This window comes from Xenopus laevis, chromosome 8S (assembly GCF_017654675.1).
Source record: "Xenopus laevis strain J_2021 chromosome 8S, Xenopus_laevis_v10.1, whole genome shotgun sequence".
Classification (NCBI taxonomy): Eukaryota; Metazoa; Chordata; class Amphibia; order Anura; family Pipidae; genus Xenopus; species Xenopus laevis.
In genome coordinates this window covers 36,791,586-36,808,653 of record NC_054386.1, presented here as the reverse complement: position 1 = coordinate 36,808,653, position 17,068 = coordinate 36,791,586, and the positions used below count along the sequence as shown (strand labels likewise).

General features: G+C 43.2%; 1 protein-coding gene across 2 annotated transcripts in view; it reads right to left on the bottom strand.

The window, feature by feature from the left end:
• fgd1.S (FYVE, RhoGEF and PH domain containing 1 S homeolog) overlaps positions 1-17,068 on the bottom strand; it is a 76,069-nt gene that overhangs the window by 15,350 nt on the left and 43,651 nt on the right. For both annotated transcript variants that reach the window (XM_018232782.2, XM_018232783.2), the window contains exons 2-3: positions 3,339-3,530; positions 605-785 (exon numbers count right to left, since the gene is read on the bottom strand). In XM_018232782.2, the coding sequence (XP_018088271.1) occupies positions 605-785; positions 3,339-3,530 (373 nt within the window). The remainder of the gene's footprint in view (positions 1-604; positions 786-3,338; positions 3,531-17,068) is intronic.

Here is a 17,068-nt window from a genome sequence, read left to right as displayed (position 1 = left end):
ACAATAGTTGTCTCAGCTTAAATACTCAAATCACTTAATCGTGGGTCAATGCCCTTAAAGGTGGTGGTTCACCTTTAAGTTCACTTTTAGTATGTTATAGAATGTCTCATTCTAAGCAACTTTTCAATTGGCCTTCATTTTATGGTTTTTTATAGTTGTTGAATTATTTGCCTTCTTCTTCTGACCCTCTCCAGCTTTCAAATGGGGGTCATTAACCCAATCAAAAAAAACAAATGCTCTGTAAGGCTACAAATGTATTGTTATTGCTACTTTTTATTACTCATCTTTCTATTCAGGCCTCTCCTATTCATATTCCAGTCCCTTATTCATAACAGTGCATGGTCGCTAGGGTTAATTAAACACTAGCAACCAGATTGCTGAAATTGCAAACTGAAAAGCTGCTAAATAAAAAAAACTCAAAAACCACCATTAATAAAAAATAAAAACCAAATGCAAATTGTCTCAGAATATCACTCTCTACATCGTACTAAAAATTAAATCAAAGGTGAACAACTCCTTTAAGAGAGCTGCTGTTCATACCTTACCTCCCAGAGTAAAATAGTTAATACTTCACCCCTTTTGATTCTAAACCTTTCCTACATACCTCTCAAATTTTTCAATCAGAGATGTGACTGCTGAAGGGGTCCCATCTTTATTGTCGGGCCGTGACAAAGATATCCTTGCAAGCCGGGGGTCTGCTGGCAATGGCCGGGAGGGAGGTGGTGGGATATGCCCAGGAGGTCGTGGCCGTCTTATGCTCTGTAAATGTGCAGGCTTGGGGGGTACTGTGGGAGGAAAACAGATCAAACTAATATGAAATGAAGAGGTTCAAAAAAAAGACAACAACCAGATTTATCATAAAAAAATCATAAATACAGTAAAAGGTACTTTTATATCAAATGTGCTACTTATAAGGCAGATTACTGTATACCCCTCATTCTAGACAGAACTGACAGATCATGTCAATACCAAACACAGCATTTCTTTTAAAGGAGAACTAAATCCTAAAAATTAATATGGCTAAAAATGCCATATTTTATATAATGTCCTTATTGTACCAGCTCAGTTTTAGCTTCTCAATAGCAGCAATGATCTAGGATTTCAAACTTGTCACAGAGGGTCACCATCTTGGAAAGTATCTGCGACACTCACATGCTCAGTGGGCTCTGAGCAGCTGTTGAGAAGCTAAGCTTAGGGGTCATCGAAAATTATCAAAGAGAAAGTGAGGTTGGCCTGTAATATAAGATGATGTTACAGGTATGATTATACTCTGATGCTAATTGCACTGGTTTCACTGCTGCCATGTAGTAATTATCTGTATAATTATTGTGATATTTATATTCTATGTGTACTGTATATTGTGAGTGGGTCTCTAAAGCTCAGTAAATTACACCAGCACAGAGCATGGGGTGTTATTGGGGCATCTTTGGAGACACAGATCTTCCCTGCTAAAGGACTGTGGTTGCATTGGGCTGGTACAGAAGCACAAAACATAATGTACAATATTTCTAGTCTACTTTTTTAGTTAGGCTTTAGTTCTCCTTTAAGTAGAGTTTTTTTGCTTGTTAATGCTCAGAGAATGGATTTTTCTATGTCACACTGTATATGTGTGTGTGTTTCTCTCTCTCCATCCTGAGCTTTTATTACCATTTAAACCACCATGGCTAAGTTGTTTCTCGAGAGATTGTTCTTTATGGTTTCATGGTGCTGTCAGAATTTGCTAAAGGGTATGGCTGCAATAGAGGAGCATGAAAGAGCTGGGAGGGGAGTCCACACTTATTAGCCTAAAAAATCTCCAATTGTACAAAGAGCTAAACACAATGGGCCTGTTTACTTTGTGCTCCCTGGAAGCAATAAGGAAAAAGAGTGTTGAAAACACAAACTACCACTTTAGAAGACTATTTTAAATTAACTAAATTATGTTGTCTGTACATTATCTACCTTTGGGCGTTTAACCTGAAGCCAGGGGCCATTTATTTTAAATGCATTTTAAAGTAGATAAAAACTTGGTTTAGCATCTAAGTGTATTTATTTTATGCATGTCTATTACAGATCCCATGATACTTGGGCCTGAATGTTAGTTAGGCTGTAAGTCAGCTGTCACTGATAGCAACATTCCTTCAACAAATCAAATGGCTTAACCCTAAGTGCTGACTGCTAACAGTATTCCCCATGTACTCTGTATGGCCAAAAGTATCCAGATACATGAATGTCCAACATCTCATTCTGAGACCAAGGGCATCTATATTAAATAACTCTTTTTTTTACTGCTGTAAGAGCTTCTGCTCTTTTGGGAAGGTTTCCATTAAAATTTAGATACTGGAACATCGTTAATGGGATTTGCAGCCACAAGTGCATCAGTGACGTTAGACATTGATTTTGGAAATCAGGCCTGGCTTGCAGTTGGTGTTCCAATTCATATAACACAGGTTCAGTTGGGTTGAGATCAGGACAATTTTCTCCACTCCCATCTCAGCAAGTCCATTCTGTACAGACTTTCTATGTGCATGGGAGGCATAATTGTGCTGAAACAGGAAAAAGCCTTCCCCAAAGTGTTGCCACATAGTAGAAAGCACTGAACTGCCATGAATGTCACTGTACTATTATGGTTTGCTTTCAATGGAACCACTATTGAAAACTATGAAGCTCAGTCCCAGACAGGGTTCCCATCTTTTCTGGAAAAAAATACCGGCCTTCCTATATATTTATCTTTTTTCCCTATTAATAACATTGAGATCAACCATAATTTTTACCAGCTAGGCTGGTAAAACACCAGCTAGGTGGCAACCCTAGCCCCAGACCATTATTCCTCCTGGGCCATCAGCATTTTGCATTCAAGCAGGTAGTGTTCTCCTGGCACCTCCCAAACTGCACCAGGGCCCGCACCTCCTCGGGCCCATTGATGGTTTGTGCCCACGCAAATCTACTGCAATGTCGGCTGTATGGCCTGCATCAAACTGGCAGATGGCAAACTGTAATTTATCACTCCAGCGGATGCACTCCCACCACCCAAGAGTCCAATAGGTGACCCACATGGTTTGGTTTGCCTCTGATCACCCATAAAAACCTCATGCTCCTTGTACTGACAATGGACTCCAACTGAGGACGTGTCTGAATAATTTTGACTTTACAGGGTATGTCTCCCTGGTAGGTTTACTGAAACTGACAGGGTTAAGTAAGTTGTTGCATCAGTGACAGTTCATGAGGAATGGATTGCAAAATCAAACCCAGTACCTGCATCCAACACACAAACATTTTGCGTGCGACATTGTACCTGCAATCCATTAGACCATTGTGGATGCACAGAAGTGTTAGTTAAACAGAGGGAAAACCATTACCTTCCGGTTTAGGAGTCAGTGGACGCCTAGGAGCCAGTGGTTTAGGAGTGGATGGGTCCGGGAGCACCCCGTTGTAGTCAGAAGAGGTTGCAGGATCAGATCGCTGCCGCTGGGGCTTTTCAGGGTGTGCAGAGACATGAGCTGGCTCCAAGGAAAGGCTTTTTACAAGCGGCTGAGGCCTGTGCTGGGGACCTGAAATTCAAGAATGTGGGTAAGTACTTCAGAGGGCAGACAGACAGAGACAGAGGGACAGCCTAGCACTAATAAAGGTACGAATAATCTGGCATTCGGATCATTATGTTAGTAGGGGTAGCTTAGAAATTATATCTGCAAACCCAGATCTAAAATTGGTATAATGAAAGAAAATGTCATTCAAAACAACTTTACAACATACATTCATCAGAACAAACATTCATCAGAACAAACATTCATCGCAGGAAAGACAGACACTGCTTTCAGTTGCAATTACACTTACCAATAAAAAACAAACAAAAAAACACTGAATATTGGAACAGTGGGTCAACAACAACAACATTGTCAGCTGCAAGAGTTTTGTTTTTCTTCAATACAGGCTTTTAGCTAGAAAGGGGTTAAACAGATACATGTGCTGGAGACTGGAAACATCTGCGTGTGTGTAACGCATGCATACATCCGCTGCACATCTGCAAGGAAATATGCCCAGTCCTATTTAAATGTCTTATAGGTAAAGGGGAAATGTGCAATAAGGCAGATTACATTCACTATTTAATTTCAATAATAATAATGATAATAGTATTCTATTTCCAGTTACTGAGTGGGAACTGCCCTACTGTAACTTTTCCTTTAGCAGCCACATTAGAGCCATGTCAGGCACACAAGGCAGTGAACCCAAGTTTATGGGATTCAAAGATAACAAAAGTTTGACTGTAACCTCACCCACCAGCATCCAAAAGGGTTACGAGAGCTCTGGCAAAGTGTCTGAGGCTCTTTGAGGCATCAGCCTCTCATCAGCCACTTGCCCACGCTGTGTAATTAGCAGCCCCTGCAGTAATGTGTTTTTCTTGGCCTCCAGCTTTTCTGAACATCTGGCACAAGAGCACCTAATGTCCACAGACAGAGGGAGACATGACTGTCAGCAGGCAGAGTTACTCTTATACTGCTTGGTCCAAGTTATGTGGGGAAGATAGTGATGTTGGAAATTTAGACTTGCTCTGAACAGGAACATTGTAACCTGGGATAACCAAGAACTTTATAGGGAATTCTAGCCTGGGATAACCAAGAACATTATAAGGAATCCTAGCCTGGTATAGCCAAGAACGTTATAGGGAATCCTAGCCTGGGATAGCCAAGAACTTTATAGGGAATCCTAGTCTGGGATAGCCAAGAACATTATAGTGAATCCTAGCGTGGGATAGTCAAAAGTATTATTAGGAACTTTAGCCTGGTATAGGCAAAAGCACTGTGGGGAATCCTAGTAGGGAATAGCCTATAGCAATCCTAGTGTGACATACTCTAGAGCACTTTAGGGAATCTTAGTGTGATGACTGCAGGGAATGAAAAGCACTTGGAGAACTGAAGCCTGAGAGAGCCAAGAGCACTGTAGGGAATAATAGCCTGGGATAACCTAGAGCCCCCCTTGTGTGGCCCCCACATCAAAGTCTGCCTGCTGTGTCTGCTTACCATGTGTAAACTTTAAAAGGTATCAGTACAGAGATTAACTGGCCCCTGCATTGTTCACACTTGTGCCACCTCTATTGTTCACATCCCTAAAGCCCTGTACTGTTCACACCTGAGATCCAGACTGAAACTGCCCACATTGTTCACCTGTTCACACTCATACAAACTGCTGAGAGGGCACCAGCACTGTGTCACTGTATGTAGTACATCTTAAAGTGGTCCTGATAGGTTTCCCTGTCTCCTGCTCTGTTCTGCCTGCACTATGCTCCCTGTGTGTGCCATAATATTTGCCTGTCCTACTCTGCCTGTGTGTCCATACTCTGCCTTCCATGTGCTCCCTGTGTGTGCCCTGCTCTGCCTGTGGAACATAAGCCTGGTATTTGTTTTGGGGGGTTGTTAGCATTTGAAAATTATTGTAAGAGGGTTGTGATGGGCAAATGTCTCCTGTTTTGATTTGCCAAAAAAAATTGCAAATTTCCCGCGAAAAATTTGTGAAACTCGAAAATTGACAACCGCGTCAATTTTGACTCCAACGTTAAAGTCAATGGGCTTCTGAATAGTGTTAACACAAATCGATTTTGACGCGAGTGACTTTTCAGACGTGCGTTCTTTTCGCAGGAGTTTTGCAAATTTATTTGCCAGCTGCAAAATGCAGAGATTTGCCGCAAATTTGCGCCAGGCAAATTTTTTTGCCCATCACTATTAGTGGGCCCTAAGGTGTTTAATCATGTGCTGGGGGTGCTGTGTGATCCACAGGGGAGCAGGCATATGGATTTAAGGGTAGGTCTTAAAGGAACAGTTCAATGTAAAAATAAAAACAGGAAAAATAGGCTGTGCAGAATAAAAAATATTTCTAATATAGTTAGTTAGCCAAAATGTCATGTATAAAGGCTGGAGTGACTGGATGTCGAACAGAACACTACTTCCTGCTTTTCAGATCTCTAAATCTGAGTCAGTGACTAGTAGTGTTCTGGCTATTATGTTACCCATCCAGTCACTCCAGCCTTTATACATTACATTTTTGGCTAACTAACTATATTAGAATCATTTTTTTATTTTGTACAGCCTATATATTTGCCCAGTTTTTATTTTTACACTGAACAATTACTTTAATATGACAACTTTTTTCACATATGACCAATAATTTGGTCTTTTGGTGTGCTACCACCATTAATGTGGACATGGTCTTGTGGTAACATGGGTGTGGTTTAAAGTGGGTGTGGTTTAAAAACAGGAAGTGGCTAACACTTCAATTATGAGACATCCACCATGTAGGCCAGAAAAATTCAGGCCCTCGTACCACAGAAGTTGGACAGGATTGGCCTAGTGCAATATTAGGAAACACTAAACCGAGATAGCCAAGATCATTCTAGAAAATTACTGCACAGTAAAAAATACTATAGAGAATTATACCACAAGCACCAAGGACAAAAACACACAGAGCAGTTTTGGGCAGTTTGGCACCCCTGATCTTTATTAGCTCAGAGGGAACTTCAGCCCCTGCCCATTGCATATTGTTCTTGTGTAAGAGCTTGTCAGGCAAGAAACATGCACTGACAGTCGTCTGCACAAGCACCTTTATACAACTGTCAGCAATGGGGGGGGGGGGCTATTGGCGGTAAAAAAAAGTTCCCTTTGATGGCGCAAGGTGCAGAATGCAGCTTTCTCCTTCCCCAGGGAAGAGGTAAGTACTGGATCCATACTGCCCTGCTGTGATCACGTTATTATAAAGCAGCTATTTCCAGAATGAATACCTGGCATATCCTATATAGAATTCTGTGTGAGCGACGGGCACTCCTCCCTAGCTACCATTGTTATTGTTTTGTGAAAGTGAACACTGAAAGGCTTAGCTGGAATGCAAACACCTTTTTGTTATGAACCTTTCACACAAGCATTTCGCTTTCATTGCTGCTGCTCCCAATAACTTAACTGCAAAAACATACTGCAGGGGTTACATTTTAAGCATTGCATTCCTGAGCCTTGATCCTGTCCTGCAGCAAGTACCTGCAAGTCATAAGTGCAACAGTGGTAGGACCAGCCACCGGCGCAAGGCTCTCACCACCTAGAAAAGCTTAATTCCAACTATGCCAACACAAGATGCAGCCAATCCGCCCATGTTATCCAATGCAGCGGGCAGATTGTCTATTCACAGAAAAATCATCCACATACAAGCATCCCCCCTCAAATCAACTCCAGGGCTTTTATCTGCTTCACTGATAATGACATACGGAAGGAATTGCCCACACCTGCCCATGAGTCATTGTGCTTTTGAGCTCCTGAAATGAAGTGATTGTGTTTTAAAAAAAAGGCTTTAGTTCCTTACATTTTTATGCAATCTTTTTGTCAACCCACTGAATTAAAGCTGAAAGTCTGCAGTTCAACTGCATCTGCATTGTTTCATTTATAAATTCATTGTAGTAATGTAGAGAACCAAAATTATAAAAAAGTTGTCTCTGTCTAAATATTTATGGACCTAACTGTAGATGAGCCAAAGAAGCCTTTTCCTGCTCAACCACTTTTAAAGGGTTTTAGGCATCTGTTGAGCGTTACACAGGCGTGACAAGTAAAATAAACCAGGTACAAGAAGCACAGAAGTGAAAGAATACTGTAAGGAATAAAATGAAATGATGCTTATGGCACACATATGCCAGGGGAAATCACCCAAGTGGCACAGCAGTAGGGGCAGCAGGAAGGTGGTTGAGAGACGGTAGCAGCAGCCGTGGCAGAGGTTTGCAGTTAAACCCTGTGCCTGTGGTTCAATAGGAGAGATTAGAAAGCACTTACCGAGCAGGGTGCTTTCCTATGACTCGGACTCTGTACAAGGCTGCCATGCACACCTGGAGTCTTCCCGGGGAGGTTCCTGTCTCAGCAGCTGTTCCTGGCAGGTAGGGGAGGTGGGAGGGGCACAAGGACACAACATACTGAGACTTTCAAAACTTCTGTTTGTAAATAGTTAGGGGGGGGGGGGGGGCGTGTCCAAGCCAAACTGCAATCCCTTCTGTGATGTGTGAGCCGACAGGGTGAGGCACCCAAGAGAACAAAGGCCCAGCTGTGCCACCCTGAATGGGATGGGACAAATACAGAGCATCACTGGGTAACCCCTTCCTTGCCATGGAAACCTTCTGTACTTTTCATCTCGGTACAGAGCAATCAATTTGTATGCAAAGCCGTAACTCTTTCCCTGCCTCCGGTGAGCAGAGCATCACCATGTAACCCTTCCCCTGCCTCAGAGAATCACTGTGTAACCCTTTCCCTGCCTCAGGCCAGCAGAGCATCACCGTGTAACCCTTTCCCTGCCTCAGGCCTACAGAGCATCACGTGTAACCCTTTCCCTGCCCCAGGCCAGGAGAGCATCACCATATAACCCTTTCCCTGCTTCAGGCCAGCAGAGCATCACAGTGTAACCCTTCCGTTGCCCCAGGCCAGCAGAGCATCACCATATAACCCTTTCCCTGCCCCAGGCCAGCAGAGTATCGCCATGTAACCCTTTCCCTGCCTCAGGTCAGCAGAGCATCACCATGTAACCCTTTCCCTGTCCCAGGCCAGCAGAGCATCACCATATAACCCTTTTCCTGCTTGAGGCCAGCAGAGCAGGGGCATACCTATAGAGTAAGCAGACCTTGCGGGGGGAGACAGCAATGTAAAAATACATTGAGATACAGGTATTCTGGTATGTTCGAGACCTGTATTTTCTGGATAAGGGTTCTTTCTGTAATTTGGATCTCCATAACTTAAGTCTTCTAAAAATCATTAAATAAATGATTAATATATAAAATAGAATTGTTTTGTCTCCAATAAGGATTAATTACATCTTAACTGTCATCAAGTACAGGCTACAACTTTAAGTTTACAAAGAAAAAATATGGGAAATGGCCTTTCTGTAATACAGAGCATTTTGGCTAACAGGTTTTCGGATAACGGATCCCATACCAGTACGAGTTAATCAATTTGAATATTGGTAACACAGGCCAATGTCTGCAGGTTTCATAAATCCTGAAATTAATCTGCTGAGGGGCCCGGGAAAAATGTAGATACAGCTCTGCTGCAGAGCATGCCTGTCACCCACTGAGTAAAGATAGAAGGCGCACACCCTAAAGTTAAACTACAGTGTGCTAAATCCATAGGCGACTCCCCATAAGGGTCTCCATATGAATTGCAAATATTAAAGATAATGGATAGCACACCCGATTTGAAAAAGCAATGAAAAAGAAAAAAAGAAAAATATACAAAAACAATGTACAAAAAATTAAATAATAAAGTGAGCCCAACGCGTTTTGACCTTAAGGGTCTTCACAAAATAAACAAAAAATCAAAAAGGCAGTCTTTTTGTAATAAATTCATTGCTTTTTCAAATCGGGTGTGCTATCCATTATCTTTATATTTGTCACCCACTGAGCGCTGATACCTTCCATGAGAGCAGCAAAGTAACAACATAGAAGCCCAGTCCCTACAAGAGTCCAACCTGCAGAACATCATAGAACGCCCTGCCTGAAACAGCCTGGCACAATCCCAGAGAATCCTTTGCCATTGGGGTATGCCCTGTACCCACAAAGCTTCACAATCTAAGCTTGTACCAAACATGGACTCTATAGTATCTCTGCTCTGTGGCACAGCAGCTCTGGCACCCACAAAATCAGGGATAATCTTGACACAGGGGGTGACAAGCAGTTCTAGCAGGGAGGTGCTATTGCAGCACAACTATTGGAATCTGGTGTTGCTTATTTGCACAACTGCAATTAGCCACCTCCTTGTCATGACATCAATACACTAGGACTTCCCAACAAATCAGATCTACCCACTAAGCTAAGAGATAAGCACGAGGGGTGCCATAGTGGTAGGAAGCTGATGGTTCCCAAAAATCAAAAAATGGCAGAAATCCATGCATCTCACACAGGCTTTGAACATTAACCCAGAGGTCGATTTGCTTGTGCTCATGGGGGAAAATGATGAAAAACAACAGAAAGAGGATGGGCGGTGTCAGGACAGCCAGGAATGGAAGGGGATGGCTACACATTCTTAGTCACTTACCTGTCATCTCATTCCAGTCATCGGTAGGCATGATGTGCCCCCCCCACACCTTGAGCTCTCAGCCCATGCATCACATCCTGTAACCTTTCACCAGCAAACACCCACCATTCACTCCTCCTGGCTTTCGTTAGAGGTGGGGAATTGTAAAATTTATAAGTAAGCAGGGAGGCAAAGCCAGAGTCCCCTGAGGAATCATTTCTTATCTTCCCATTTACTGCACACGGTCCAAGTCCAGCACAGGGAGGCGCCAAAGGAAAAGAATCACTGGGGGGGGGTGGAAAGTTGTTAGGGAACCATTCCTTGACGTTAAGCTGGCCATAGATTCAAAGATCCAATCGTACGAATCGAGGATTATTGTGATTTTCGGTGTGTGGAGAGTCCCGCGGAGATTGGTCGTTTGGTCGATCAGACAGGTTAAAAGATTTCTGTCGGCTGCCGATAATATCTCTGCATGTATTGCCGATCATACAGTTTTCAGTGGGAGACTGTAACTAGCTTTATCAGACATAACTATCGTACGATTGCTGTCAGGGGCAGAACATCGGCTGATCTGTTCTTTTACTACTTTATTTGATCTGAATGGTCAGTGGCAGGTCGGGAGATGCATCCAAGGACCTACCCTGGGCCAACACACCTATTCTTCAAAAAATGCACTAGCCCAGGGCAAAAAATCTGAGATGTTCTGTACTGTGCTTGGCCTTGTCCTGGGTGGCACTGGGTGTACCTGGGATACATGAATAATGCAGCAGTGTGATACTGATAGAAAAAGTATCCCCAGGATGATGCATTATTTGAAGATGAGGAGTCTCTTGCCTGGGGTAGACAATAAGCGACTAGAATCACTGGGGACTACCCCCCAGGCTATTATCCGCATTGCTACTATAGGCACCATCTCTCCCTACTATACCTGCTATCCCACAGTCACAGTCCCTTCCCAGAGACTATTATCCTGACTACTACTATAGGCACCATCTCTCCCTACTATACCTGCTATCCCACAGTCACACTCCCTTCCCAGAGACTATTATCCCACTGTTACTATAGGCACCATCTCTCCCTACTATACCTGCTATCCCACAGTCACACTCCCTTCCCAGAGACTATTATCCCACTGTTACTATAGGCACCATCTCTCCCTACTATACCTGCTATCCCACAGTCACACTCCCTTCCCAGAGACTATTATCCCACTGTTACTATAGGCACCATCTCTCCCTACTATACCTGCTATCCCACAGCCACACTCCCTTCCCAGAGACTATTATACCTACTGTTACTATAGGCACCATCTCTTCCTACTATACCTGCTATACCACAGCCACAGTCCCTTTCCAGAGACTATTATCCCACTGTTACTATAGGCACCATCTCTCCCTACTACACCTGCTATCCCACAGTCACACTCCCTTCCCAGAGACTATTATCCCACTGCTTCTGTAGGCACCATCTCTCCCTACTATATCTGCTATCCCACAGCCACAGAGGCTCACTGCTATTATAGGTGATAATCAGTTCATAATCAAGCAGTGACTTTGTGATGCATTGAGCTTTCTGGTGTTGTACAATTGCTACAATTGGTGCTGTCCAACCAGAAAGAAAACACAATGGACTTCACTATATACAGGGCGGCTGAAGCTCTGATTGTGTTAGCAATATTATTATAATATCCTTTTAAATGCAATATCTCTGGCTGCAAGTAACACAGTACACCAGTGAAATGATGAGGTTACGATTTCCAGTCACCTATGTATTTTTAGGGGGGAAGGAGACTAGCATCTGTATGGAAGATTTATGGGGTAGTTAATATAACCAGCTTTCAGAGATCTGGATTTACATGTGTGCAATGGAAACTCCTTTAATGGATTCCACACGGAGTTAGTAGCATTTCAGGCCAGATATAACGACAGGCACAGAGTCAAGATTATAATGGACCATGGAGCTGTTAGCCCTGTTGTTGCCTGTGTGTACTTTTCTATAATACACACAATCCCTAAATATCTTGTAAATTATATCCTTATAAACAGTGACTAGTGATGTCATCAGTTATAAAAGTGAGTAGTGATGCCATTTCTGTCACATGACTTACAGAACCGTGTGTAATAAATAAAGTACCCCCTGTTGCAAAATATGAGGATATTAGTAGTCACCTCAGAGTTCCTTGACCTGTATAAAAACACTCGGCCTTTGGACTTGTGTTTTTATATGGCCATGGAACTCTGAGGTGACTTCTTATATCCTTATATATTACAATAGGGGGTACTTTATTCACTATATATTGTACAGTTGTACAGTGCTGCGTATCCAAGTAGTGAATTAGCCATACATACAATCCTACAGCTTCTGATGTACAGTTTCAATATACATTTGGAAATAAGTCAACGTTTTGGGAGCCCTAAAAAATTTGCTATGATATGATTTTGTTTTTTTTAGAATTTCATGTACACTGAGGCCCATTTGGTCCCCCCACCAGCCAAAAAATAGTGACTGTCTATGGCAACTTACAGCAGCCCCTCTGGCATTTGCCAGGATCCACAGATTGCCAGTCCGGGAACAGCGGACACAAGGCTTTGGGTATCAGTGCTATTTGGCGTGGGACTGCAAGTCGCTACTTTTAAAAAGATTGCAGCTTCCCATGGAAAAGCAGGCAATACACAAGCAGCTACAGAATGACCCTGAGATAGAGGAGAAGGGTGTCACTTTGTGTGTCCAGTGGTGAAGGTGTTAAAGAGAAGGGTTAGCAACAGCTGGAAATGTGAGTGCTGGGAAGCAATTGGCTGCATGTTCCAACCAGCAAAAGCTGTGGGTTCTGCATTCTCTCCACTGTACAGTGTGACTCTGTGACTCCCATGATCTTCCTCACTCACGCAAAGCCTTTAGTAACAGCCCTCTGTCTTATTCACAAGTGGGGCTCCTATTGTTTCTGCTTCCCTTGTCTATTGAGTGCACAGGCAGCACAGCGTCAGAGCTTCTCTAGGCCATGAGGGGGAAGACCCTTCTCTCATACACACAATGGAGTTATATCCAAGTTCATATCATACTTCCATATACACGTTTTTGGCAAATTCCAGAAAGATATGAATTACATAAAGGCCATCTCCCATAGACTCCATTTTATAGAAATAATACACATTTTTAAAAATGATTGTTTTTTTCTCTGTAATCATAAAACAGTACCTTGTACTTGATCCAAACTAAGAAATAATTAATCCTTATTGGAAGCAAAACCAGCCTGTTGGGTTTATTTAATGTTTACATGATTTTCTAGTCGACTTAAGCTATGAAGATCCACATTCCAGAATGATCCATTATCCAGAAATCCCCAAGAGGTTGGTCTGTTTTTAACAAATTTCTATTGAAATTGTATATGAATTAGGTCTCATGGGGCCCTTATACCTCCTGGGCCCCCCTGGAGCCACAGGGTCTGCTTCCTCAGTAGTTACGCCCCTGAGGCTAAACTGGAACTAGGGGAAGGCAGAAGTGATGTGCGGGCTGAGGCAATAGCCCCAGTGGGCCCTGGGCCCCCAATCTGATGTGGAGTGTACCTTGACCTTTAATATGTATCCAACACAAAAATATTGCATATGTCAGCACATTTACAGAGCTGTTTATCTAATCCTCAATGATTCTAGTGTCGTTAGTTCTTTTCTAGGCTGGCCTCTGCTACATTCTTTCAGGAGTCACAACCAGGAGTGAGATTAGAGGGATAAACAAATCATGATTTCAGCAGTAATTACAAACCACTGAAATGTTTAACAGATGTATATCGGAAAGCTGCTTTGAAGAAGTTTTCAGGTTAAACGGTGCAGGGGAGGCAACAAGCACAAGTGTTACTAGCTTGCAGCACTGCAGGACACACAGCAGGAAGCTATAGCAAATAACAGCACTGACAACCTTCAAGGCCTTTTGAAATCCCTTTGGTCTTTAGCTTCACTGTGGGGCTCAGGCTGTGGCCCTAATGTTTGTGGATATTTCAGAGATTTAAATCATTTATTTGCTCAACCCCAGTGGTACCCATCGGGACAGCAACAGAAAGAGAATGGGGTGCATTTCAAGTGGGTTGAGGAGCAGCAGCGCAACTTGTTACACTTAAAATGAACTTTTAGTAGAGAGTGATATAATACAATTCAAAAATACAATTGTTGTTTCTTAGCTATTTGTTCAGCAACTCTCCAGTTCAGGAATTTCCGCAGTTATCTGGTTGCTAGGGTTCAAATTACCCTGGCAACCAAGGAAGCAACGTGTCAGAAGAAGGCAAATCGTTCAAAAAATGAAAACCAATTGAAAAGATGCTCAGAACAGGTCATTCAATAGCATACTAAAAGTTACATTTAGGGTCAGGCCACACTGGGCGTTTTGGGGAGATATGGCCGCCTGGCGTCTTCAGAAAACGAATCGCCGCTTGTAATTAGCGCCGGCTTTTTTTTTTTTATTTTAGCCGGCGCAGTGTGAGGGAAGGCATTTGGGGAGAATGGTCGCCGCAAAAATCTCCCCAAAACGCCCAGTGTTGCCTGACCCTTAAGGTGAAGTACAGGTGCGGGATCCATTATCCGAAAACCCATTATGCAGAAAGCTCTGAGTTACGGGAAAGACTTAATTTTAAACAAATAATCACAATTTTAATTATATAATTAATCCTTATTGGAGGCAAAACCAGTCTGTTGGGTATATTTAATGTTTAAATGATTTTCTAGTAGACTTAAACTATAAAAATCCAAATTACGGAAAGATTGATTATCAGATAACCCCAGGTCCCGAACATTCTGGATAACAGGTTCCATACCTCATTTAACTTCACAGGCCTCCCTGCAAAATACAATTCCCAGCCCCCCCTTGTTCCATTATAATGCCCCAACTCTGCGATCACAAGTGCATTGATCAGTGAGCGTCTGGTGGTCCTTAAGGGCTCTTACACATGAGCGTTTTTACCTGCGCTCCCCTGCGTTCCGTTTTTCGGCGTTCAGCCGCAGGGGAGCGCAGGAATAGACGCATTTCATTATTTCAAATGGGGCTGTACTCACACAGGCGCATGTAGGCGCCGAACGCAGGTTGAGACGCAACATGCTGCATTTTTCCTGCGTTCGGCGCCTACATGCGCCTGTGTGAGTACAGCCCCATTTGAAATAATGAAATGCGTCTATTCCTGCGCTCCCCTGCGGCTGAACGCCGAAAAACGGAACGCAGGGGAGCGCAGGTAAAAACGCTCATGTGTAAGAGCCCTTACACACCTAATGATATGGGGTTTTCCCCTATTTCAGCTTTCTGAGAATGGAAAAAATGTGATGGGTATAATGTCCACAGCTGCTATGTGTGCTATGGATCCATAAATCCAGTTGACAACCCACCCCCTGGCTTGTACTTAGGGGAGCTGCTCCAAATGGGTTAACAGGGGAGGCAAAAAAGCCACTCCTGGTACATTTAAGAGCCGAATTTTCGGTTTTTAAACCAGAAATTTAGCTTTACTAGTTAGAGAGTGCGCAATTCTGCTCTCCGCACTAGTGTTACAGACTCCTCCGGACCCCTGCGCAGGAAAGGTAAACGGACTAGAGAGGCGGCATTGCCCTACATCAGAAACAGCCCTGCTTGTACCAACCACCTGAATTAAAATTGGCAGAAATGAAAAGGCCCCTCTTGCTATTAATATCAAGGCTTTAAAAAGTGCCCTGATGCCTATTGCACCCAAAGTGGTAGGGGTCCACAACAGAGACGAGTGCCTGGCCACTGACGTCCCATCATGCTCAGCCACCCAGTATTAATAGTAGTGACCTGGCATTGTGTATTCCAAAGACATTGCAGATGCGCAGGCAAACGCTGATGTCCCAGCAGCACCTATTATGCCTGTTTCCATAGCCCAGGGGAAAGTGTCTGTATAATTATATTAAATTAGTTAACAAACATATTCATTGTGGCTCAGGAGTAATAAAGTCTGACACTCTCCCAAAAAGGTGTTGCTTAATTATACATGAGTCTGAAGACTATTTAACTGTTTAGCGGCCAGAGGGAGCAGCTGTTTTGCACATGGCGTCCCCACTCCTGCCAACACACACAGGCTTTACCCTGTACTTTTTACTGCGGCTGACTAATCTCCCCGAAATGCCTTCCCACCAACAAGAACGTGAATTGCCGGGAGGATGGCATAAGCGTTCTTGCCTCACAATGAAACTTCAAGCGACTTCCAAAAACCAAAGCAATAAGTATGCCATTCCTCCAGTGATTCACATTCTTGTCAGTGGGAAGGCGTTTCGGGGAGATTAAGTCACCTGCAGTAGAAAAGATTTATCTCAGGCGACTGATATTCACAAAACACCTTCCAACCGACAAGAATGTGAATCGCTAGTGGGGTGGCATAAGTGTTGCCTCACAAGGAAACTTCGGATGACTTCAGGAAAACCGAAGCCATAAGTATGTCACCCCGTCGGCGATTCAAATTCTTACCGGTTGGAAGGGTTTCGGGGAGATTATTTGCCCGCAGTAGCAGAGATTTATCGCAGGTGACTAAATCTCCCACCCCAAGCCAATTTGAAGTGGACATTCACCTTTAAATGAACATTTGCTGGATTATAGATTGAGTTATTCTAAGCAACTTTTCAGTGAATCTCCATTATTAATTTTCTATAATTCCCTCCCTAATATTAGCATCACTATTTCGTATGTAACTACCACGAGGGCATGGGTAGGGTTGCCACCTTTTCTTTTTTCTCCATTAATAATATTAGGATCAATCTGCATTTTTACTGGCCAAGCCAGTCAAATACCAGCCAGGTGGCAACCCTAGGCATGGGGTGTGGCTTGTTGGCCCTACAGCCCCATATGGCCTGATAGTGGCATTCAGCATTGGTAAGGGGGTAGTGATTGCCATGTAGTAGGGCCTGTGGGTGTTTAGTCACTGTTGTTCTCAACTTACAGATGAAAACGCTATCAGGGTCAGGGTCAATGACCCCATCAATTAAAAAAAAAAAGATCAATATAAAGGGTCCTGCTTTAGGGCAATGTTAAATGTATTGCTTTGTCAAAGGCAACAAAGCATCCGAACTTGCCCTTTTCCACTT